This window comes from Eretmochelys imbricata, chromosome 10 (genome assembly GCF_965152235.1).
Source record: "Eretmochelys imbricata isolate rEreImb1 chromosome 10, rEreImb1.hap1, whole genome shotgun sequence".
Lineage (NCBI taxonomy): Eukaryota > Metazoa > Chordata > Testudines > Cheloniidae > Eretmochelys > Eretmochelys imbricata.
The window spans coordinates 49,991,379-50,015,779 of record NC_135581.1 but is presented as its reverse complement, the minus strand read 5'-3'; the positions used below and the strand labels follow the sequence as shown (position 1 = coordinate 50,015,779).

Here is a 24,401-nt window from a genome sequence, read left to right as displayed (position 1 = left end):
TGGTTTTACAAAAGGTAGATCGTGCCAAACCAACCTGATCTCCTTCTTTGAGAAGGTAACAGATTTTTTAGACAAAGGAAATGCAGTGGATCTAATTTATCTCGATTTCAGTAAGGCATTTGATACGGTTCCACATGGAGTACTATTAGCTAAATTGGAAAAGATGGGGATCAACATGAAAATTGAAAGGTGGATAAAGAACTGGTTAAAGGGGAGACTACAACAGTTCACACTAAAAGGTAAACTGTCATGCTGGAAGGAGGTTACTAGTGGAGTTCCTCAGGGATCAGTTTTGGGACCAATCTTATTTAATCTTTTTATTACTGACCTTGGCACAAAAAGTGGGAACGTGCTAATAAAGTTTGCAGATGACACAAAGCTGGGAGGCATTGCCAATACAGAGAAGGACCGGGATATCATACAGGAAGATCTGAATGACCTTGTAAACTGGAGTAATAGTATGAAATGTAATAGTGAAGAGTGCAAGTTCATGCATTTAGGGATTAATAACAAGAATTTTGGTTACAAGCTGCGGACGTATTACTTGGAAGTAACAGAGGAGGAGAAGGACCTCAGAGTATTGGTTGATCACAGGATGACTATGAGCCGCCAATGTGATATGGCTGTGAAAAAGCTAATGTGGTCTTGGGATGAATCAGGCGAGGTATTTCCAGTAGAGATAAGGAGGTGTTAGTACAGTTATATAAGGCACTAGTGAGACCTCACCTGGAATATTGTGTGCAGTTCTGGTCTCCCATGTTTAAGAAGGATGAATTCAAACTGGAACAGGTACATAGAAGGGCGACTAGGATGATCCAAGGAATGGAAAGCCTGTCTTATGAAACAAGTCTCAAAGAGCTTGGCTTGTTTAGCCTAACCAAAAGAAGGCTGAGGGGAGATATGATTGCTCTCTATAAATATATCAGAGGGATAAATACCATGGAGGGAGAGGAATTATTTAAGCTCAGTACCAGTGTGGACACAAGAACTAATGGATATAAACTGGCCATTAGGAAGTTTAGACTTGAAATTAGACAAAGGTTTCTAACCATCAGAGGAGTGAAGTTCTGGAACAGCCTTCCAAGGAGAGCAGTGGGGGCAAAAAACATATCTGGCTTCAAGACTAAGCTTGATAAATTTATGGAGGGGATGGTATGATGGGATAGCCTAATTTTGGCAATTAATTGATCTTTGACTATTAGTGGTAAATATGCCCAATGGCCTGTGATGGGATGTTAGATGGGGTGGGATCTGAGTTAGTACAGAGAATGCTTTCCTGGGTGTCTGGCTGGTGAGTCTTGCCCACATGCTCAGGGTTTAACTGATTGCCATATTTGGGGTTGGGAAGGAATTTTCCTCCAGGGCAGATTGGCAGAGGCCCTGGAGTTTTTTCACCTTCCTCTGCAGCGTGGGGCACGGAACGCCTGCTGGAGGATTCTCTGCACCTTGAAGTCTGTAAACCACGATTTAAGGACTTCAATAGCTCAGACATAGGTTAGGGGTTTGTTACAGGAGTGAGTGGGTGAGATTCTATGGCCTGCGTTGTGCAGGAGGTCAGACTAGATGATCATAATGGTCCCTTCTGTCCTTAAAGTCTATGATTCTAATACTCTATTATATTGTATTTAGGTTCTTATACTGCAAAATAACACCATACACAAGTATACATTGGCACAATGTGCAAACCAATCTAAAATGACTCCAATATTGATAATATATATATAAAATAAATATTCAAGTATTATGTACCATATATTAAAAGTATAATAAAATTTTTTAAAACCCTGAATTTGTACTAATGGTTACTACTATGAATGCTATAGTTATAGCTGTATAAGGTTGCATAATAATGGTCACGATAAAAACCTGCTTGGATATAGTCAAAACTTTCTGGAAAAAAATTCATATTAACCTGAACCTTTCCATGACTGATCTCATTACGAATACTGTATATTATTATGTTGGTTTTAGTCCACACAGTATGTTATGGCTCAAAATTAGCATGTGATTTCAATAATCCTTGTTCACATGATTATTTTGTATCATATTTAGCACTGCTACTTGAATGTGAGAAATTTTAAATACAAAGATCTCATATAAAGGTTAAGCATTTTTTGCATTTGTATACAGTGACAGGTCAAGTGACCCATGATCTGATACAGGATCAAAGCTCCATGGTCCTGAAGTACCCAACTGACCTCTGCCAGAGACTCTTCCTGCAGCAGGGAAAGGCTCCTGCTGCAGGGAAGCAATGGGACACTACACAGCAAAAAACAGTAGTGTAGATGAGGAGGCATGGCTTGGGTGAGTAAAGAGCTGTATAGGGTATGTACTCGGGTACATATCCACACCCTTCAGCATGTCTGTATTATATTTGCCCAAGCCTTGCCTCACTGTTTACACTGTTATTTATACCCTTATACAGGGGCTACTTGTGTATGTACTCCACACACCATCGAAAAAACATGCAGTGTAGAATAGATGTACCTATGGTATGACATGAGGACAGCGACGGTCTCTCAGGTAGGAAGTTCCCAACCCATTCCCATTGATTTCTTTGGTGTAAGACAGGGGTTCTCAACCTTTTTGTTTCTGCAGCCCCCCTAACATGCTATAAAAGCTCCATGGCCCACATGTGCCACAACTGTTTTTCTGCATGTAAAAGCCAGCCTGGTAGCAAGCAGGGGTAGCAAGCAGGGCAATTGCCCAGGGCCCGACGCTTTCTGCCCTGGCCCTCAGTGAGTCTTGCCCTGCTTGGCAGATTGCCTGAAACCTGGTCGCAGACCCCCAAGGGCCCTCGGACCCCTGGTTGAGAACTGCTGGTGTAAGAGATCAAGCCATAGTACCTAATTATCAGAAAAAAGACACACATTTGAGACGATTATTAATATTTTCAACAGCTGATCTTTTATACATATCACAGGATGTTTTGGAAACTATGATATCTCATCTACTTGATGTTCTGGACCTGCTACAAGGTACATATTTTCCTGAAAGAGGTATTGGCATAGCTTCCCACTATTCTAAGATACAATATTTTCTAATATTTTTTGGGAAGGATATGCCTGCTTTAGAAATTCCAAATAGTATGTCACTTACTCTTGTGGCTAGAGTAATTTTTTTGCTAAGAGAAGGGTGATTCTTTAATATCTATTTGACTTTTGGCAATATTGTGTTGAAAGTGCAAAATGACAACTTGGCAGCCTACAGGAAGAGGCTAGAAGACAAATTTCATTAAGTCTCGATGGTCTTTATGGAATAATATTTGCAGTTACAGCCCTTTTTCTTGGTTCTGGGACTCCTACTTATCAGAAATTACAGCCACCTAGAGCTTTGTTCCATATTTTGTGTTTTACTGACTCATGTTTGTTTTTCATGACTAATGTTACCTTTCCCTTTCAGGAATTAAGTTCCCCCTGCATCAATGTTGTTTTTTTTCTTCTCTTCTTCCTTATCTACGTTTGCATGCTATGGTTAACTTTTCCCCATGTTATTAACAAAATAATTGCATAACATTAGTTAACAAGAATGTTTTAAAAATATTCTACAATGATAAAGGAAAACAAGCATTTGCTCCTTTCATCACTCCCTTATAAAAATTTAAGTGTAACCTAAAATCTAGCTTATTTATTATGTGGCCAATGTATTTATTTTACAAGTAAAATTCATTATTCAAATGATCCTGTCCATGTACAATCCTGAACCTTTAAAATCCCTACTGTCCTGCAGGATGAATTCCACTGAATGAGTACCTACAAAAAAAAAAAAAATCACTTCCTTCTTGCAATTGGAATTTTAAAGTACAAAGACTGAATTAGACCATACAAGAAATAAATTACTTAACAGTTGAGTTTAGCTGCTAAGAAAACATATATTGAAATCCTCAGGACTGATTACTTAAAATTACTAGTGATGAAACATTTTCTATGATGATGAGTAAAGGAGACAAAGTTTGTAATTCGGATAAATTACTTACTATTAGGATGGTTGCAGATAACTGAATATAGTTGTACAGCCAAAATGTGGACACAGTGAACTTTTGATACCAGCATCTTTACCAACCCTGGTTAAACTAAAAACAGTTCTACTCTAGAACTTCACCTAGACTGTTCAGTTCCACATGAGAAGGATATACTTGTGGCCACAAAGGTTGCTGCTTTTCAGATGCTTAAAGAAAAGGTGAAAGAGCAAATCAGAAATAATAGCAGTAAGCACACTTACCTTCCATTGACAGCAAAACAGAGCTGACACATTCCATGTAACACTGCTGTAGCATTTTGCAGAAAAGTAGCTATTTTTGAATTGTCATCAACAGGACCTTGGACGGAGAGGAAACAGCAGCATAATTTGTCTATCAATCCTATATTCACCACATAACTAGAAGTGGAGGGAAAAAACATTGCATTAAGATATGGCACCCTGCCAGTTTCAATGAATTTTTTTTTTTAGTATTATCATTATCAATGTCAACTTGAATAAAAAACAGGTTTTGAATTCACAAATATACAAATATAAAAGGTTAAATAAAGTAGCTCAAACTGCAATAATCTTAGATTTGGCCCTCTATAGCTATAGAAGTTTTTGTTAAGAGATCTGTCTATCTTAGGGTAATTTCTGTTATATTTTACAAGTAAGATGAATGAATATGTTTATTTTACAATACTCTTAGAAGGACAGTGGAATTTTGCCATAGTTAAATGATTTATAATAATCTCTATATTTTTGCAGTAGTATGATTTTTTTTTAACATGAAGAGAAAAAGTTCCCAGAACACAACACAAGAATGAGATGATGTTATCCAGATGCAATCTTATTACAACATAAACCAGCAATGACTACTGTATATACTCTTTTTTTTTTTATAGGCAACAATTAACTGACTAACAAATAACAATTAGATAACAGCTTTCTACGCTTAGATGACTTTTTTTATTGTGGTAGCTAAAACTCTGGTCCAGGCCCTGATCATCTCATATCTCATCATTTCTGGCTGCAGCTGCTGCCATCTTGCCTCCTTCAACTCCATTCAAAGTGCTGCTCCCCAGATCATCTCCCCAGATATATCACCCCACTCTTAAACCCCCTCCCCAAGAGCTGCAGGGATAGAAATCAGACTTTTTTCCGAAGTTCACACAGCTGACAGACAGCTACTGGAAACAATATAAGTAATTATGAATAAAAATTCATTGTGTACAAAGTAGGAATCTCATTGCAGTATTAAAAGACCATTTAAAATCTTTTTAAAAAAAGACTGAAGATTATTAGTTACACTTGACTGTTCAGGTAAGTTTGTGAAAAGTTGTAAGTATTAGATGTCTTGTAGATTTCTGATCTAAGCAATTGACGTTCACCATACAGGTCATAAACATGCTCTCCAACATTGGCAGGCAAATACCAAGAAGATAGCTAGGGAGTTAGATGTTTAAAATGCTGAGTGCTGTTTATCTCTGAGCAGCAGGAGGGGAAGGAGATGAACAGGAGATGAACTGAAGTTAATAATGACAAATGATTATCAAAGGTACACATTTTCTGGTCAATGTTATTCTTCCTTTTTCTCCAAGGAAATCTCTATGTTCTTATTGGCACTCCAAGGATCCCTCCATCTCCCCTTTAGTTTACTGCCCAACCTTGATGCAACGTGCTGTAAGCTATAATAGTTCTGACAGAGAAGAAATGGAGGAAACTCTTCCCAGTCTATCTGTGCCATTCCTTAATGGGATTTGGGGGCAACAAGAGAGACATAAAGCACTCTCCCCCCACAGGAACTAAGCATACAGCTGAGTAGAGTTACAAAGCTTTGCTTTCCCTCCCCTTTTCCTTTTAGTTAGAAATTTTTGCCATGGTAGAGTAGTTCCAGTATCTCTGCTCAGCCTAGCTGCTCTCGTGGTACACAGACTGCGCTGCAGTTAGTTGATGCTGCTTATGCAGTGCACATTAACTTTTCCCATAGAGTTGCAAATATTTTCACTGAAACTTTTTTTCAGTCAAACATCTTACTTTAAATATCTCCAAAAGGAAACATGATAAAGTGGCAAGGAGGTGAAAGACTCTTAATAATATTAATTTATCTGTTTGTGGCTAATTTAAAACACCCACTCCTCTCCTTTTTCCTAATTGCACTATTACTCTGTCACCATGCCTTTCATTCCCCTGTTAGAATCAGATCCCTTAAAGTGCCCCAGGTGAAGGGCCTAGTCTGATTCTCATGTATCTTCTTAGGTCTGGGGTATGCCTGTGCTTGGCCCTGTCCGTTTCAGATGTCAGTGCAGTACAAAATATCAATAAGCAGACCTCCCACCCTCTCATTCAGATATGGGGAGAATACAACATCCTGAAATTTCACACTCTTTGAAAACCTGTTTGGGAAGGGGGAGGGGCTACATGCGAACAATAAAGTTTTAGAGGTCACTGGTATCTATGACAACTGTTTGTTTTGCCTTCCTCCTACAGCTGTCCTCTTAGATTTTTATCAGTCAACATTATACCAGGCTTAAAAAAAAAGTTTTAAAATGCACTAATTATAAAATGTAAGTACAAGGGGTTTAAGACTAAAAAAAGTATTTACTTTGCTCTCTTATGTTATCTTTGCCATGTTTTTGTAAGTATTCAGCTCCTGTAGTGGCATAAAAACAATCTTGATAATTTTTATATATTTAGGACATTACCTCATTTGCAAAACCAGTTCATAAACCAGCATTTTGCAAGAGAAATGTCAATTTCCTACCCTAGTTAAGACACTAAACTAGTGAACAATAAAGAATGAGAATGACATAGAAATGGCAGGTGGTGGGATTCTGGATTTAGTGAAGTAGATACTTTCTGATGGTTAATTGCTAAAAATAGAAAGCCAAAGATTTAGGATAAGAAAAAAGCGGAGCAGCTGGATAAACCCTTTGAATGCTACATATATCATGTATATTCACTGTCCATGAGGTTTCTGGGGTGCCTACCCTACTTGTGGAAAACTTTAATAGTATAGTCTAATAGTATATCTATGGTTTAAGGAGGCAGCATTGCTCAATGGATAGGACACAGGACAAGGAGCAAGAAAAAAACTTGGTAAAGTTCATATAAAACAGGAAGACCTTAAAGAAACTATGGGCAGCTGAGAGTCTGTCTGGGTTCAAGTGAAAGAAAACAGGTAGACTAGAAACTTGCTACACGTAACTTCTCAAATAACTAATCTGTAGAAAATAACAAACCCAAAAAGAGTTGTAAAAAGAAAAATAATAATGAGATATTTCAAGTACCTAGGAAACACTAAATGAAGTGATACATTCAAGAACAAAGTACCTGAGTGATTTAGTCTATAAAGTCTTTGAACAGAACCAACAAAAGTGAAAACTAGTACAGACTGTGTATAATCAACCTGTGGAATTCAGTGTCACAGAAGGTCATTGAGTTAAACACTGTGGTTGGATTTTATAAAGGGCTGGATAATTACATAAGTATTAACATCGTTTGTAGCTATGTAGGCTAACATAACGACAATCAATTCTCATCCTTCAGGGTGAGAAAAGATCTGCACGAGTCAGAAAAGAATTTTCCCCCTTATGTTAAGCATTGCACAAGTAAGTAGGTGTATTTTTTATTTCTATGGCTTCCTTTGCATCCTGAGGGATTAACTATTGCAGGAGATAAGATTTCTGATTAAACAGATCAATGGCCTGATTTGACATCACAAATTCTATGTTCCTAAAATGTAAAAGGAAAGAAAGCAAGCAATTACTCACTTCATTCTGAGAAACAGAAAGAACAAAATCACCGATGTAAAGATGAGAAAACATCGTATGCCTTTGATAGTGATATATGACATTATGACTGAATTGAAATTAAAAACGGGGTCATTCTATATAATCTATAGTGTGTGTATGCGCATTTATGTAACACACAAACTATGTTAAAAAACATTATTAAGGTTTCAAAAACTTTAAAATGCCAGAATCCCCCAGGTCTGGCTTTTGTCCCCTTTGCTTTCCATTCAGGCAGCTTTCTCCTCTCCTCCTGCCCATCAGTAGAGGGGGCTTTAAGAGAACAGGCGAGACAGGCTCTCCTACTCTTTGTTCTGGTGCCCAGCTCTGGCACAGCCCCAGCAGCCCAGAGCGGCAACTACAGGGAACGTCCTGCTCAGTCCCCTGTTGCCTCAGGCTGGGGCATGCCCAGTGCAGACAGAATGTTCAGAGAATTAAGCTGCAAAGTTCTAGTAAGCTGCTATAGAGCATGGGCAAGCTACAGTTTTTAAAGGTTGCCCACCTGCCAAATTTCAAGTCACTGCACCAAAGGAAGGGGGCACCAGAACTTCCCAAAGAAAAGGTTGCCAGAATATTTTAACATGGTCAAAACAACATATTTTCCCCATACCACTTTCTTGGAAATGGCTGAACCATTTGGGCTGAAATTTTCCAGAACAATTCAGCATGTGACAGATACCTGGTATGGAAAATTTCAACCCAAATGGTTCAAGTATGGCACAGTTATAAGCAATTTAAAGCAGGGTCTTATATTGGGATGTGTCAGGCAACCTTAATAATAATAGACGGTGATACCAACCATCCTAAAATATGGTTTGTGTGGGTATATATTTATACCTATCTCCCCCCACACAAATATGTATGTGTAAATATGTATATATTTGTGTTTTAGCACATGGAATTATGAGAAAAAAGAGAAATGATTACTGAAATTAAATAGGATAAAACAACTGAGGGCAAGGAAATAAAAAGCAAAAGGAAAGTGCAGAAAGATAAATTATTGTCGACCCAAATGTTGTGTGTGCCACTAAATATACTCAGTGGAGATGAACAAGGAAGTGCAAAGAGTAATTAAGGGTAAGAAAGAGTTATATTATGAAATATCATATATAAAATGCAAAGTATAGAGAAAGTCTGCACGAACACACATTAAAGTAAAGTGTACTAAAACTGAAAAAATATTGAAGAGGGGAGAATGAAAACAAAATTGCATATGAAGAGTTTAAGATAAATCACAATTTTTTCAAGTGCATAAGGAACAAGAGGTCAGTGGTGGAGACAGGCAGGCTCTGTGAGATGAAAAAGGTAATTTATTAACTAAAGAGGTAGGCCTTAATGAAAAATTAAATGTATCCTTTGCCTCATGAGCTCACAAAAAAGGTTAAAAGACAGATGCTCAGAACAAATTCCCCAAGGGAGGAAAAAATATAAGAAGAAAATCAGGGTCTCGGCAGAAGAAGAGACCATGAAATTAGAAGATCTGTAGACTGTTAAAATCTAGGCCCACACAGGGTCTATTCCAAAAGAGAAAGAGATAGGATACCCATTAGCAAATTGATCTGAAACCTCTATGGAAACATAAGAGGTACTGGACTTGGAGGAGACTAATGTAACACTATGATCTGAGAAGAGATTTATGAAGATCTAGAAAAGTACAGACCCGAGGGGGACATAATGAAACCAGTAACCAGGGACTACCTAGCGAGACATCAAGAATGTTATGGTTTAATTGAGGCTAGTCAATAATCAGCCTGGATTTTCAAAAAGATGATCACACCTGGCATACCTCATAGAGTTGAAAAAGTAAAATGGAATTAAATAATGTCCTTAGCTTACTCCAATGCTATCTAATTATTAAGGGTCCAACCCTATCTGTCCTTGACTCCCACTGAAAACAGTGAGAATTGAGAGTGCTTGCCACCTGGCAGGAGTGGGTTCTAAAACAGCTTTTTATATAGCAACATACCAAAGGCTAATCCTGTTAAAGTTCACTAAGGGAGTGTCCTGAGTAAGTAAAGAATTCCTTAGATATCAAAGAGAAGAAATTAGGAATAATGACTACCCAAGATGGAAGGAGGTGAGTAGTTGAGTGCAACAAGGATTAATATTAGGACTAATTAGAACACTTTATTTAATGACTTAGAAGAACGAACATATAGCATTGTGATGAAACTTGCTAATAATACTAAGAAAGAATGTGTGAATCAACAGAAAGAAGAAGGGCAGGATAGTTCAGAATAACATGGATAGACTCTGCGTTTGGATGAATCAGGAACTTTTGAAAATAAATGTAGATAAATATGAAGTGATGACAGTAAGAACAAAAAGTTCAATGAAGAACAATGTATTGTACCTGTAACGATTGTATAGTCAGTATTAAAAGAGATAAATATGGGACTTCAGTGCTTTTGCCCAGTAAAAGAAAGGCAAATCATACTGTATATTAAAAAACAAAAGCAACACTATTGATCTCTAAGTCTCCTGTTGTCTTATCTGTGTCTGTTTTTATACTGTAAACTCTTATAGCTAGGGACTGTGTTTATGTTGTGTTTTGTATACTGTTGGGAATCAAAAAATATTATATAAAAATAATGTAAGGATCCGTGTACAGAGTTGCTAACTATGGACTAGAGGACTTTTTACTGTGCAAAATTCTGGTCACCTTTATTTAAGAAAAAATGACACAAAGAACAGTCAATCAAATAATACAAGGATTCCCACTGACATAAAGGAAACATGTATATGCAAAGGCAGAATTCTGGCAGTGTTAATCCAACACAGTTAAACAAACTAGTGGACTGATCCTGTGAGGTGCTTTAAGCCTACATGATTAAAAAAAAAAAAAAAAAAAGAAGAAAGAAGAAGAAAAAAGAAGACATTTCAGACATCACTGAGAGACACAAATTTCTACAGGGAATAAAAGACAAATGCTCAAGTGTATAATGTAAATTACTAGCAAATACAGGAATAATTCATACATGAAAGAAAGCTATGGAAAGTCCTACCATTTACTTTCTTTCTGTACTGTAGCGAGTACTTAACATATAGAAACAATAACCAAGAGCAGCAATTAAGAGCAAATAGTTGCAGTTTTCAAAAAGAGATTTATCATAATTTGGAGAATATTTTATATTCTCCATGAAAACCTGTTCTGACTTTCTGTACATTAGTTGCCTTTATTCTATGTTTATTGACAGTGATATTATTGCAGTAAATTTTACTTACTCCTGTGTCAATAAGGAGGTATTTTGTGGTTGGGGAACTTCTCCACATCAGAAGAGAAAGTTGGACAATCATAGGGCCAAATTTTTCACTTAGATAAAGGCACAAATCTCTATGGACTTCAGTGTACATGTATATTTGAGGTCAGAATTTGTCCCATAGTTTTCTGAAAGAGCATTTTTGCTTGAAAACATATATATAGCCTTTGAGTGGTCTTCTGAACCATACATAGGTGCTAGTCTTATTGAGTTAGGGTTCAGAGGAGCTTATTACCATTGCTAGTTTCTGCAATTTCCTTTTACTAAAATAAAAAAAAAGTTTAAAGATATTTCATCAGTTTTTACCTGATCAGGTCCTGAACCCTGGTGTTAAAGGCCTCAACTTTTGAGGGCTTGTTTTTCACTTCCTGTATTATTTTGGGTGCAGTGGGCTGATTGTTTACATCTGGTAGACTGGAAATCAGACACCTAAAGACCACAGCAATGATTCTGAGAAGTCCAGTTGTTAAACCTTCAAATACTTGCTTATTTGCACTTCTTCCTAATATTGCATTATATTCATCTGGAACACAAACCTGCATAAAGAGATACAATAAACACATTTCCATAAAATATGTAAAATTCAACTAAAGAGACTATTGTCGTTCTCCTAAGAATATATTTTTAATTAATGCATGCAGTGAAACAATCATAAAAGCCCGATGGAATACACAAACATGCATTAGAACCATAAATAATAACAGAGGAAACAATATTCCAGCATTATTGATGAACATTAAAATGCAATACTGCATCCTTTATTAGACAGATTGCTATAGGATTACATTTCTCCATCTTCCATTTCCAGTGAATGCCATTTGAAACCTCTAACAATTATAATGCGTGCAAAATGCATGTGTAGAATGTGTCCTAATGGATAAAAATGAAGGAATTCCTAAATAGAATTCAGTGTATATGAACTTAAAAGAGAAACCTTATAGAAAGGGAGTACTTAACTAACTATATAAACATATTATTATTAATTATTATGTATAGATAAGGTCTTATGACGATTCACTGGCAAAAACAAAAATATTTTCAATATAACTAATAAATTATAAAGTAATCAAACTAATTGGATGGCTCACTGACTCCTCGATTAGTACCTTGTTTTATCATGTGAAAGACCCAAATTAAATCTTTGGGTCTGATCTTTTGCTTCTCAGCCTGCATGAAGCTTGGAATGTTACAGAGGCATCACCAGTGCTCCTTTGTGGAAAGTGTACCTTTTGCTACTCTGATGATCCATCTGCCTGACTTTGCAAAAGTATTGATATTCTACAGTGATAATGCCACCCACCTCTCCTTGCCCAGAAAGAAGAATGCTACGACAATAGTGATGAGTGTATATTTAACAAAATCGATGGGGGATGGCTAGTAGAGAATGACTTGAGTCTTTCTTATATGGTACATACAAGCGAGCCTTTTGATAGAAAATGCAACACACTTAGTAATTATGTGAATGATCAAATATCAAGATCAAATCTGCTATGGACTTTTCTCCAGGAGTAACAAAGAGGCACCAGAAATGATTGAAAGACTCTATTTTAATGTAAAAACTGAGTGCACCCTAAATATCTGTTTTTTTGTGAAATTGTTGTCCCAGAAGAACTTTGGAGCCTAAAGAAAAAAACAGATGAAAAGGTTATTGATAAGGATGGAACTCAGAAACCAGTGTCAGGAAAAAATATTAGAATCAGGAGGCTGCACTACCTAACCCTTTGGAAAAGGATACTAGAAGATCTGAGCAGCAGATGTAGGCAACACAAGCCAGAGCCACAGGTGGCCTCATTCTTGTCTCAACTGAAAAGTACCTTGTGGATGAGGAAATAAATTTTCCAGTCAGCAAGAAGGAATCCAATAGTGCTCTTTAGCTTCTGCCTAGCTTAGCACAAAACCAGTACCATTTGCTGTTGATCTCAATGCAAGTAGATTAATCTTCGGCTGGCCCTAGCAAGCATGCCCATCGTTGAGTTACACCACTCATATTTGTCCCACTTCACAGAGTTGAAAGAGAGTTCTCTAGAGAATTTGTTTCTCCTAATAAGTGAATGGCTAATGGAAAGTCTAAGAATAACTCAGTCCTACACACAAGCTGCTCTTAGAGGCTATATTGAAGCTAGTATAAAATAGCTTCTAAACTTTCTAGCATTATCTGCATTCTTCAGATTAGATGAAGGGAAACTGCCAATGCCAGATGAATGACTCACAAAATCGAATACACAAATAAGCTAAACATATCAGAGAGAGAAGTGCTCTTCTTAGGCAAAAGAAACATTCTCAGATACATCTGTATCTCCTTCCTTGATTCATATCTGCCTCTTTTGCCTGTAATCCTGGTGCCAATCTTGACACTTAATGCTCATCTCTTCTTTGAATACCCTCAAAATGCTTTTCTGGGGATGATGCTGATGCTGTGGGTAGAGGGCTGTCACTATGGAAGTAAGAAACTAAAATGAATGAAGATTTCTCCATTCTACTCAATAGACCCAGAAAAATATACAGACATGTCTGTATCACTGCTTGGATTGTGTCATTATTCACATGAATCGTCATTTTAAGTACGGATAAACCTGTAGCTACCATGGACAGGCTTTTGGTAAAAACCTACATCACCATCAGAAAGCAAAGATACTTCCTGTGTAATTTTTGAATTAACGTGTAGAAGCAAGCATCTCAAAGGCCAAGCGCATCAAATCAGAGTTCAGGAAAAAGGCAAAGGGATTGTGGCATTGAAATGATTGAAAGAATAAGATCTGTTTGGAAATCTGTTCAAACTTCCAAAGTCTAGAATGGGCCAAGAAGCTTCCTGATAATATTTAAGAATAAAAAGATAATGGGAAAAGAAATCCTGGCCTCTGTGAGTCACTGTAACAGTTTCCACTGATAAAGATTAGGAAATATATCCTAACAGTCACTTATGAGAAGGGTCAATTTAAGGTCATATTAACACGACATGTTGGAATGTCAGAAAGGGAGGAAACGGGCTAATGGTTTTACAAGAGGAGCTAATGACAACCACAATGGACAATAAGGAAAATGTCTCTAATGCAACTGATAGTGTGGTAGCTCCATCTGGGGCTTATTAATTGGTTCAGTCAAACCCAGAAATATGGCTGAATCTCGTCTCCTCCATTTTAGCCAAGGTATTATCTTTGTCTTGGTGAAGGGCAAATTAAGTTCTTCACCTTCTAGGCCACCTGGATGAGGCCTAAATTCCTCAATGAAGAATACCTTCTGTTGATTGTAACAGAAGCCAACAACCATGATGTCATGTGAGAAACATAACATGTGGTGCTGCTTTGAAAGCTGTAGACTCTCCCAAGTCACAGCTGTGAAAGCTTATTTTTGCTAGGGAGTAAATCAGCAGCTGGAAGCATCTTACTCTAAAGATGGTAGTAATACCTGGACAGATTTACTACATGTAAAATATGAAGGCTATAATATATATCTATATATAGCTACAGAACTGGGAGCAACTTCTTAGCTAATGTAAACTGTCACAGCTTCACTGAAGTCAATGAGGCTATGATAGTTTATACCAGCTGAAGATTTGCCCCATTATGAGCACTGGAAGTTCCAGGATCTGGTGATAGAAAAAACAAGTAGTGAAGGGAATATGAATGATGTGCCAGCTTTACAGACAGAATCTTGTCACTTTGTGTACATGCATCAAGAAACATGGCTCCTAGCTGGACTCACTGCTTTTAATGATGCTGATGTCTGCACAGTGCTGTGGTTCTGTAGAAGCAATTTAATGACAGAGAACTTGATCTTTTTCCACCCTGTAATTAATGATCAATACCGTCTGAAGTTTTCTTTCATTCAATTTTAAAATCCTGTAGAATTAATATATGCTGGTGGATTCATAAAATGCTGTTGCTCCATAGTTTAGCCCTGTATAGGTATCTGGGGGGATTTGGTAACACTTAGTGACAAAGAACAACATGCACATTTCTTTATTATTCATTAGCTCTGAGTCTTGTGTTGGTATTTAAAACTCACTGTAATAGTCTGGTTCCTGGTGATGAGCCAAGTCAGCCAGTGAGAACTCTTCAGCTAATTCAAGTTTGACTGAAAAAAATACTATGTTGCTCCAGTAATCGACACTGACTAAAATAATTCATGCCTAATGGTTTTGATTCTCTACTAAATAAATGAATAAATTCTCTACTGAAACAGATGGACTGCATTTTAAAAAGTGTATACCAGTTTAAATATGGCACCCTTGCACTATGAACACCAAGGGTTAAAATTACTAAGATATACTCTCCATTGCTTGTGCAATTAAGATATAAAATGATGTGCAACCTTTTTCTTAAAAAGATTATTTAGTACTAATATTTTGTATTAGCAGTCTTTCATTTGCTATAATGAACAGCATTTAAGCCAGACTGATCTTGTGTTTTCTTACAGTGTTATATGTCTAAGCTATTGTATTTTCTAAATGCATGGCACTTAGTTACACAAGTCAAAGATTTTATATTAATGTGCTATCTATTTTCACTGGTGTTTTCTATAATAATTATATTATTAATAATTGCAAGATTTGGTTGATTTTTACAATTTATATATGGAATATGTGTATATGAGTTAATGTGTTAAGGTTGCTTGTTGATAATTATATAGATTGTGGATAATTAAAATTATGGAAGGGTTATTTTATGGGTTTCATATTTAATTTTTTTATGCTGTCTATATATGGAGATTCAAGTGTGGAGTTAATGATGTGTGTCAAACATTATCTATGAATTTGTAAACTTTCAAATATTTCGTTTATAATATTCAAATACAGTATTCTTTTGATATTAAATGTTTAAATTATATATATCTATCTATATCTATCTATATATCAATCATTTAATAATGATTAATATATAGATAGATATATTTATATATATATAGATAGGGTTATATATATATATATATATATATATATATATATATATATATATATATATATATATATAACCCTAACTCAATGGTAGGCAACCTGTGGCTCGCGGTTGTGGCTGTGGCTGATTGCAGGTTGCGAGACATTTTGCTGATGTTGACCGTCTGAAGGCACGGCCCCCTGCAACTCCCAGTGGCCACAGTTTGCCGTTCCTGATCAATGGGAGCCGTGGGAAGCGGCAGCCACCATGTCCCTGTGGCCTGCTGCTTCCCGCAGCTCCCATTGGGTGGGAATGGTGAACCACAGCCACTGGGAATGGTCAGGGGCTGTGCCTGCAGACGGTCAAAGTCAGCAAAATGTTTTGCGGCTTGTAATCAGATTACCCTGATGGGCTGCATGCAGGCTGCAGGTTGCCCACCACTGCCGTAACTCTATATTTAAAAAGGTTTGGTCTGGTAATTGGTATAAAGCATTTTTAAGTGATTGACGATGAAAGAAAGAAAGAAAGAAAGAACAACTTATCCAATGTCATAGTGCAGTTTCAACAATGTTATTGGAAAACAGCATTATTGCAAACACTAGACCAAATCCTGAATTCTTTACTCATTTTTAAATCAGCCTTTACACAGGAAGACTCCTAGGGCCACATTCTAGGCACTGATACAATCCACTTGCACTGTTCTGGCAGCCTGAAGCCAGCTTAACTGTTCAACTGAGAATTTCCCATGTGTTGGGGAAATCCCTTGCTGGCATAGCCTCCTCAGCTGTGCCCTCCATTTAGAACGTAATCCAGCAAGGTGCTGAGCACTTTGGCTCTGATCCAGCAAAGCACTTAGCATGCATTGAACGCAGCTGAGAATCTGGTTCTCAGTGACTCATTATACCACAACTACAGTTGTACTTCAACACTTCTATAAAAAACAAACAAACCCACAACACACATTTTGACTTTTTGTGTGTGTGTCCAACAGAAGAAAGAAATAAGAGTTTCCACTGAGCATCAAAGTGAAAGACCTTGTGCCCAATCTTGCTCTAACTGAATGCAACAATAAAACTCTCACCAACCTCAATTGGTGTAAGAGCAGACCCTTCTGCTTTGGATTGGCTGTTTCTTTCTCAGCACTACATATTGGTTTTCATCATTTGGAATTTCAAATCAAGAATGCACTTCTGTATACAATCCATTGTATGTTACTTTGAATGTTATCTTTAGATAATTTAATATGCATCCAACAGGCATTAGCATGAGATGTCAAAAGAAAGTACATGTAAAATGTTCACAGACACACCCCAAATTTTACCCTTTCTTTTGAGTTGCTTCTGTTGCTTGTAGAATTATTTCTGATAGAGATGTCATCTTAATGTTGATTGCTTTTCCTCCACTGAGAGCTTGTCTACAAGTTGAGTTATTCAGAAGCAGCTATTGCGGAATAATTCCATGTGTGAACACTCATTTTGGAATTAGAGTGACTTGTTCCTGTTTAGCTTGCCCCCTTGGGTTAGCTGTTTCTGAATAACTCCATACAAGCCCTTAGCTCTAAAAGGGAGCAGAGAAACACAGGTCTGGATTTACAAAAGACTAATTCTGGGCCTTACATCCAGATTTTATCAGATTGAGGAACTGTGATTTTAGCCTGGGTAGGGGACAGCATTCATTACTCTGCAATCTCTGCAGCATTGATCGAGCTAGACAGAACTTCATGACTAATGAATGAGATGGAATTTTACATTATTTTAAATATTCCCTTGCAGACTGACTATATTTTATATCTATCTCAATGCATTACATTTTGCTGTATAAAATGGAATGAAATACTAATCACTGACATTTTAAAGTATATGCATGAAGACATAACAATTTAAAACAAATGTCTACTCAATAGACCACCCGGAACAGTTCCCGAATGAAAAATGTTCAGTGTTATATTTCAAACTTTAATTTCTTTGTGTTATAGTCCAGGTTCATTCATAAGATTTCAATTGGAAGTAAAGCTTTTAGGAGCCTGAGGGGCAGATCCTCATCTGATATAAAATGTCATAGCTCCACTGACTTTCAATTTACATCAGACAAGGATCTGTCCCTGAAAACTTGCGGTTTTTAATCACTCTTATAAAAGTTAGAAGCCCACAGATCCCAAAACAGACCTATTCTAAGTAATCACAAGATAATCTAAATACGGAGATATTTTGTGACTGGATTTACTCATACAAATGGTTTCTAAGCAACTTGCCCTCAGGGTTTCTGTATTAAGGGGTGTTGCACACCTTGTGATGTTATCTCTGCTCACTTAGTCACTTGTGTTTGTATCGCCCAATCAGTCATGTTGCTGTGCTTTCTGCAGACATAAAGCCACCGGGCTTGCCTGAACAGAAATATTTTGGAAAATGTGCAGTTTTTCATAGTATTTGCAGTAAATACTAGTGGCTCCCTATATGAATTAAACAATTAAGCAATGAAAATTGAGCTAATGCTAACCCCTAAGGTGGGTGGTCTGTGCAGGTCAGGGCTGGGGTCAATAGCAGGGTGGATATAGAGAAAGCTTGCATTACAGCTGTCTGACTGTACCTGGCCAAGGAATAAACAGAGCTCTTTAGCTTCTGGCATTTCCAATCGTTCAACCTTTAGGCAGACACATAAAAATACACTCCCTCTCCAAAGAAGAACAAGGGCTACCAATTTAACCAGAATATTACAGCAGTGCCATTCAGCCCACAGCAGGAAATGCTGTGCCAGCATTTCTACTCTAAACCTATTTTTCATAAGGGTTTTCAATTTGGCTCTAAACTTTCATTGTAGGCTGAAATGTGACAAAGAAGGTCTCCTTTCAAAAGCAAACCGATTCATAAATTGCACAATAAAATATAAAAATGGATTCAAACCATTTTTTTTAGTTACAGGATTGCAAAGAAATAAAAGATGCTTGTGGTGTCAGATGCTTTTTACATGCCAACACTGAAGCATACCTTCTATTATGTTAGAAACTGCTTGATCAGGATGGCCTGATATCCCAATTAAGTGGGTTTCCCCTATGTCTGCTTCTTTTGGGTGATGATCCTCAACCCTCCAACTGGAGGTGAAGTCAGAAAGGGAGCAGTTTTTTAAAGCACCTCTTGAACTTGGATGATGCTTTGGAGATAAGAAGCTCTGCAGCTACTTTAGTTACCCTGGAGTGCAGAAGCTCTGCACTTCCCCTACAGTGCGTGTTGCAAATGATCTTGTTGACAGCTCCTCCTACTACCTTCAGTCTCCTCCATGCACCTCTTCTAAGCGCTTCCTCTTCACAGCTCCTGTGAGTGCCCAAAAATGAGTGACCCTGTGGAGGCTGAACATCATGGACATTGCAAACGCTGCATGGACTAAAACAGCTGAGGAGCTCCTATACTTGTCGGCTTACAATCCTTGTAGTTATCAATGTGGAGATTGTAAACTCTTAAGAGACAGGGATGCGATTAAAAACTGTGCCGCGGCCTCAGTTTCTGCAAAGCATAGAAGCGTCACAAAATCCGTGACACAGGGAGTTGAGACAGCAGCACATTCCGTGGGATGGACTGTGCTGTTTAAGCAGCATTACCACACCAAGGCAGTCCTTCCCAATGAACTACACGAAGGGAAAAAAACAGTTCCCTGGGAAGTGCCCCATGTAACTGGACAACCAGATTTAATTCGCCCCAAATAAATGTAGTGTACTACATGAATAACATGTTACAGGCCATTTGTCTATCATGTGAATATAGCTTTAAGTACTGTATTTAAAAGCATAAACTGTAATTAACAAACTGTTTTGTTTTAGTAGTTTTCTGTGCATCTATATGGAGAGATTAATTTTTAGTACATTATACATAGGGCTGGGTTAAACAGGTAGAATCATTTTCATGAACATTTCCACCAGTTCATTTCGTACAGTTTTTGTGCTGTCAAAGGATGCTTTATATAGAATTTTGAGGGCCCAAACATTTGAAGATTACCTGGAAAAATCAACTTGTACAATAACACAAGATTATGAATTTTTGAAATTTCACCTAGAAATACAAATAGCAGCCACCTCTGGAAAATTTGACGTGGGGAGAGAAAGTTGGCAGTGCTAGAACAATAGAGTCATATACACATTTATTATGGAATGGCAGCCATCACCTTCAGAGTTAAGAATGCAAATAAAGTTCCATTATTTTTGGTAGGGTGTGCTAGAAGAAAAGCTAGTCTCTTTCCCACCAGGATCTCAGATTGTATACAAAAAAATTACTGATTTTTCTGGCTCATACACTATGGGTTTGATTCATCACTGCAGGAACAGAAGGGTACAATCTACATCCCTTTGCATTGAAGGAGATGCCCATTTCCAGGATGGGCAGTTGACAGTACAGTCACTGGCCTCCCATGGGGTTTCTATCATGGAAAGCAGCTGTAAATTCAGACCAAGGTTCCATATTCAAATTCAGGCCTGAGAGATGATAATCTTGTGTGCAAACTCCAGTACATTAAAAGCAGGACAAAAATCTTAATACTGTATGTTGTATGGACAGCAAACATTTTTGAAAAACCCAAATATTAAGAGTTTATCTGATATGGTAGCAAAATAGTTTAAAAGATTTTGCATTTTCTATTTATTTTTACAAAGCAATTAGCAAGAATTTGTCTATCACGAAGTATCTTGAGAAGTGCTTATTACAGATGTATCTATAAACCTTCAGATTTACAACAGTCAGATCAGGATGAAAGGTCCTGCATTGTTTTTACAAACGTCACAATATGTATTCTTATTTTATGATGGCAATGATGGGAGGTCACAAAATTATTTTAGGAGGGTCGTGGTATTGCCCCCCTTACTTTTGTGTTGTCTTCAGAACTTGGGAGCTAGAGAGCAGTGGCTGTTGGCCGGGCACCGAGCTCTGAAGGCAGCGCCCTGCCAGCACCAGTGCAGAAGTAAGGGTGGCAATACCATACCGTGCCACCCTTACTTCTGCGCTGCTGTGTTCAGAGATGGGCGGCCAGCGAGAGGCGGCTGCTGACTGAGGGCCTAGCTCTGCAGGCAGCAGCACAGAAGTAAGGATAGCAATACCATACCATGCCCCCCTTACTTCTGCATTGCTGCTAGCGGCGGCTCTGTCTTCAGAGCTGGGCTCCTGGCCAGCAGCCGCCGCTCTCCAACTTCCCAGCTCTGAAGGCAGCGCCTCTGACAACAGCAGTGCAGAAGTAAGGATAGCAGTACAGCAACCCCCCCACAATAACCTTGCAACCCCTCCACAACTCCTTGTTGGGTGAGGTCCCCTACAATTACACCACCATGGAATTTCAGATTGAAATATCTAAAATCATGAAATTTATGATTTTAAAAATCCTATGACCATGAAATTGACCAAAATGGACTGTGAATTTGGTAGGGCCCTACATATCAATAAATGAAATGATTGGCAGTAATTGTCTCTCTTGTGAGTCATAATTCCCTGGTATTTAGTATGTCCTTTGAAAGGGAAAGAAAAAAATAATCTAATTTTGGATGCTTATGCCCACCAAAAATTATAACAACATGAATGCATTGGGCACTAATTCTTAATGAATATGCAGTTGAACTAAATGTAGGGTGTATCCCGGAGGGAAAGGTCTGAATGAACATAAGCACCTAGGTCAGCTTCAGATTGTTTACTACCCTGGGCCATCGTGTCCAGCTTGTTATTTTGAAAAGCTTTTGGAAACTTCTCTTTGATCTAGCTGAGAACATACAGTTAGAAAATAAACTGTCATGCTTTTACAGGTTATTTTTAAAGCATAAAAGGACAGGTATTTGTAATATAGCAGATGAAAAACCAACCTAGGAATATTTCTTACGGAACAGATACATGATTTTTATTTATAAATTTATGTACAGTAGAACCTCAGAGTTACGAACATCAGAGTTACGAACTGACTGGTCAACCACACTCCTCATTTGGAACCGGAAGTACGCAATCAGGCAGCAGTAAAGACCAAAAAAAGCACATACAGTACAGTACAGTACTGTGTTAAAGATAAACTACCAAAAAAATAAAGAGAAAGTTTAAAAAAAGATTTGACAAGGTAAGAAAACTATTTCTGTTCTTGTTTCATTTAAATTAAGATGCTTAAAAGCAGCATTTTTCTTCTGCATTATAAGTTTCAGAGCTGTATTAAGTCAATGTTCAGTTTTTAAACTTTTGAAAGAACAACGGTAACGTTTTGTTCAGAGTTAGGAACATTTCAGAGTTACAAACAACCTCCATTTCTGAGGTGTTTGCAACTCTGAGGTTCTACTGTATAGAGAAGTACATGCTTTATACAAATGGCTTTTTCTAGGAGTGGAAGAGATATCTTTGTAGAAAATTACATGACAGTTCTAATTTGCTTTGACAGATATCTGTTGAACTACAATAAAAATCAATCCAAGCTTACAGTTCAAACATATAGACTCATTCTTCTCAGTGTCAAGCCTTCTAAAACAGTGTTTCTCAAAGCTGGTCTGCCGCTTGTTCAAGGAAAACCCCCTGGGGGGCCAGGCTGGTTTGTTTACCTGCCATGTCCGTGGGTTTGGCCGATCGCGGCTCCTACTGGCTGTGGTTCACTGCTCCAGGACAATGGGGGCTGCAGAAAGCAGCGCGGGCCGAGGAACGTGCTGGCCGCCCTTCCTGAAGCCCCCACTGGCCTGGAGAGGCGAACCACAGCCAGTGGGAGCCGCGATTGACCGAACCTGCGGACACGGCAGGTAAACAAACCGGCCCGGCCCGCCAGGGGGCTTTCCCTGAACAAGCGACGGACCGGCTTTGAGAACCACTGTTCTAAAATATATATCTAGAAAGGTTTCCACTATATACTTACAATCATAGAATCATAGAATATCACGGTTGGAAGGGACCTCAGGAGGTCATCTAGTCCAACCCCCTGCTCAAAGCAGGACCGATCCCCGACTAAATCATCCCAGCCAGGGTTTTGTCAAGCCTGACCTTAAAAACTTCCAGGAAAGGAGATTCCACCACCTCCCTAGATAATGTATTCCAGTGTTTCACCACCCTCGTAGTGAAAAAGTTTTTCCTAATATCCAACCTAAATCTCCCCCACTGCTACTTGAGACCATTACTCCTTGTTCTGTCATCTTCTACCATTGAGAACAGTCTAGAGCCATCCTCTTTGGAACCTCCTTTCAGGTAGTTGAAAGCAGCTATCAAATCCCCCCTCATTCTTCTCTTGTGAAGACTAAACATCCCCAGTTCCCTCAGCCTCTCCTCATAAGTCATGTGTTCCAGTCCCCTAATCATTTTTGTTGCCCTCCACTGGACTCTTTCCAATTTTTCCACATCCTTCTTGTAGTGTGGGGCCCAAAACTGGACACAGTACTCCAGATGAGGCCTCACCAATGTCGAATAGAGGGGAACAATCACGTCCCTCGATCTGCTGGCAATGCCCCTACTTATACATCCCAAAATGCCATTGGCCTTCTTGGCAACAAGGGCACACTGTTGACTCATATCCAACTTCTCGTCCACTGTAACCCCTAGGTCCTTTTCTGCAGAACAGCTGCCGAGCCATTCAGTCCCTAGTCTGTAGCGGTGCATTGGATTCTTCCGTCCTAAGTGCAGGACTCTGCACTTGTCCTTGTTGAACCTCATCAGATTTCTTTTGGCCCAATCCTTCAATTTGTCTAGGTCCCTCTGTATCCTATCCCTACTCTCCAGCGTATCTACCACTCCTCCCAGTTTCGTGTCATCTGCAAACTTGCTGAGGGTGCAATCCACACCATCCTCCAGATCATTTATGAAGATATTGAACAAAACCGGCCCCAGGACCGAACCCTGGGGCACTCCACTTGATACCGGCTGCCAACTAGACATGGAGCCATTGATCACTACCCGTTGAGCCCGATAATCTAGCCAGCTTTCTATCCACCTTATAGTCCATTCATCCAGCCCATACTTCTTTAACTTGCTGGCAAGAATACTGTGGGAGACCATGTCAAAAGCTTTGCTAAAGTCAAGGAACAACACGTCCACTGCTTTCCCTTCATCCACAGAGCCAGTTATCTCGTCATAGAAGGCAATTAGATTAGTCAGGCATGACTTGCCCTTGGTGAATCCATGCTGACTGTTCCTGATCACTTTCCTCTCCTCTAAGTGCTTCAGAATTGATTCCTTGAGGACCTGCTCCATGATTTTTCCAGGGACTGAGGTGAGGCTGATTGGCCTGTAGTTCCCAGGATCCTCCTCCTTCCCTTTTTTAAAGATGGGCACTACATTAGCCTTTTTCCAGTTATCTGGGACCTCCCCCGATCGCCATGACTTTTCAAAGATAATGGCCAACGGCTCTGCAATCACATCCGCCACCTCCTTTAGCACTCTCGGATGCAACACATCCGGCCCCATGGACTTGTGCTCGTCCAGCTTTTCTAAATAGTCCCGAACCACTTCTTTCTCCACAGAGGGCTGGTCATCTCCTCCCCATGCTGTGCTGCCCAGTGCAGTAGTCTGGGAGCTGACCTTGTTCGTGAAGACAGA

At 38.6% G+C, this 24,401-nt stretch overlaps 1 protein-coding gene across 1 annotated transcript in view; it reads right to left on the bottom strand.

The window, feature by feature from the left end:
• The window catches only part of SCAPER (S-phase cyclin A associated protein in the ER), a 346,678-nt gene that overhangs the window by 57,170 nt on the left and 265,107 nt on the right, over window positions 1-24,401 (bottom strand). Inside the window, exons 26-27 of the mRNA XM_077827620.1 lie at window positions 11,318-11,547; window positions 4,222-4,377 (exon numbers count right to left, since the gene is read on the bottom strand). Coding sequence (XP_077683746.1) covers window positions 4,222-4,377; window positions 11,318-11,547 — 386 coding nt within the window. The remainder of the gene's footprint in view (window positions 1-4,221; window positions 4,378-11,317; window positions 11,548-24,401) is intronic.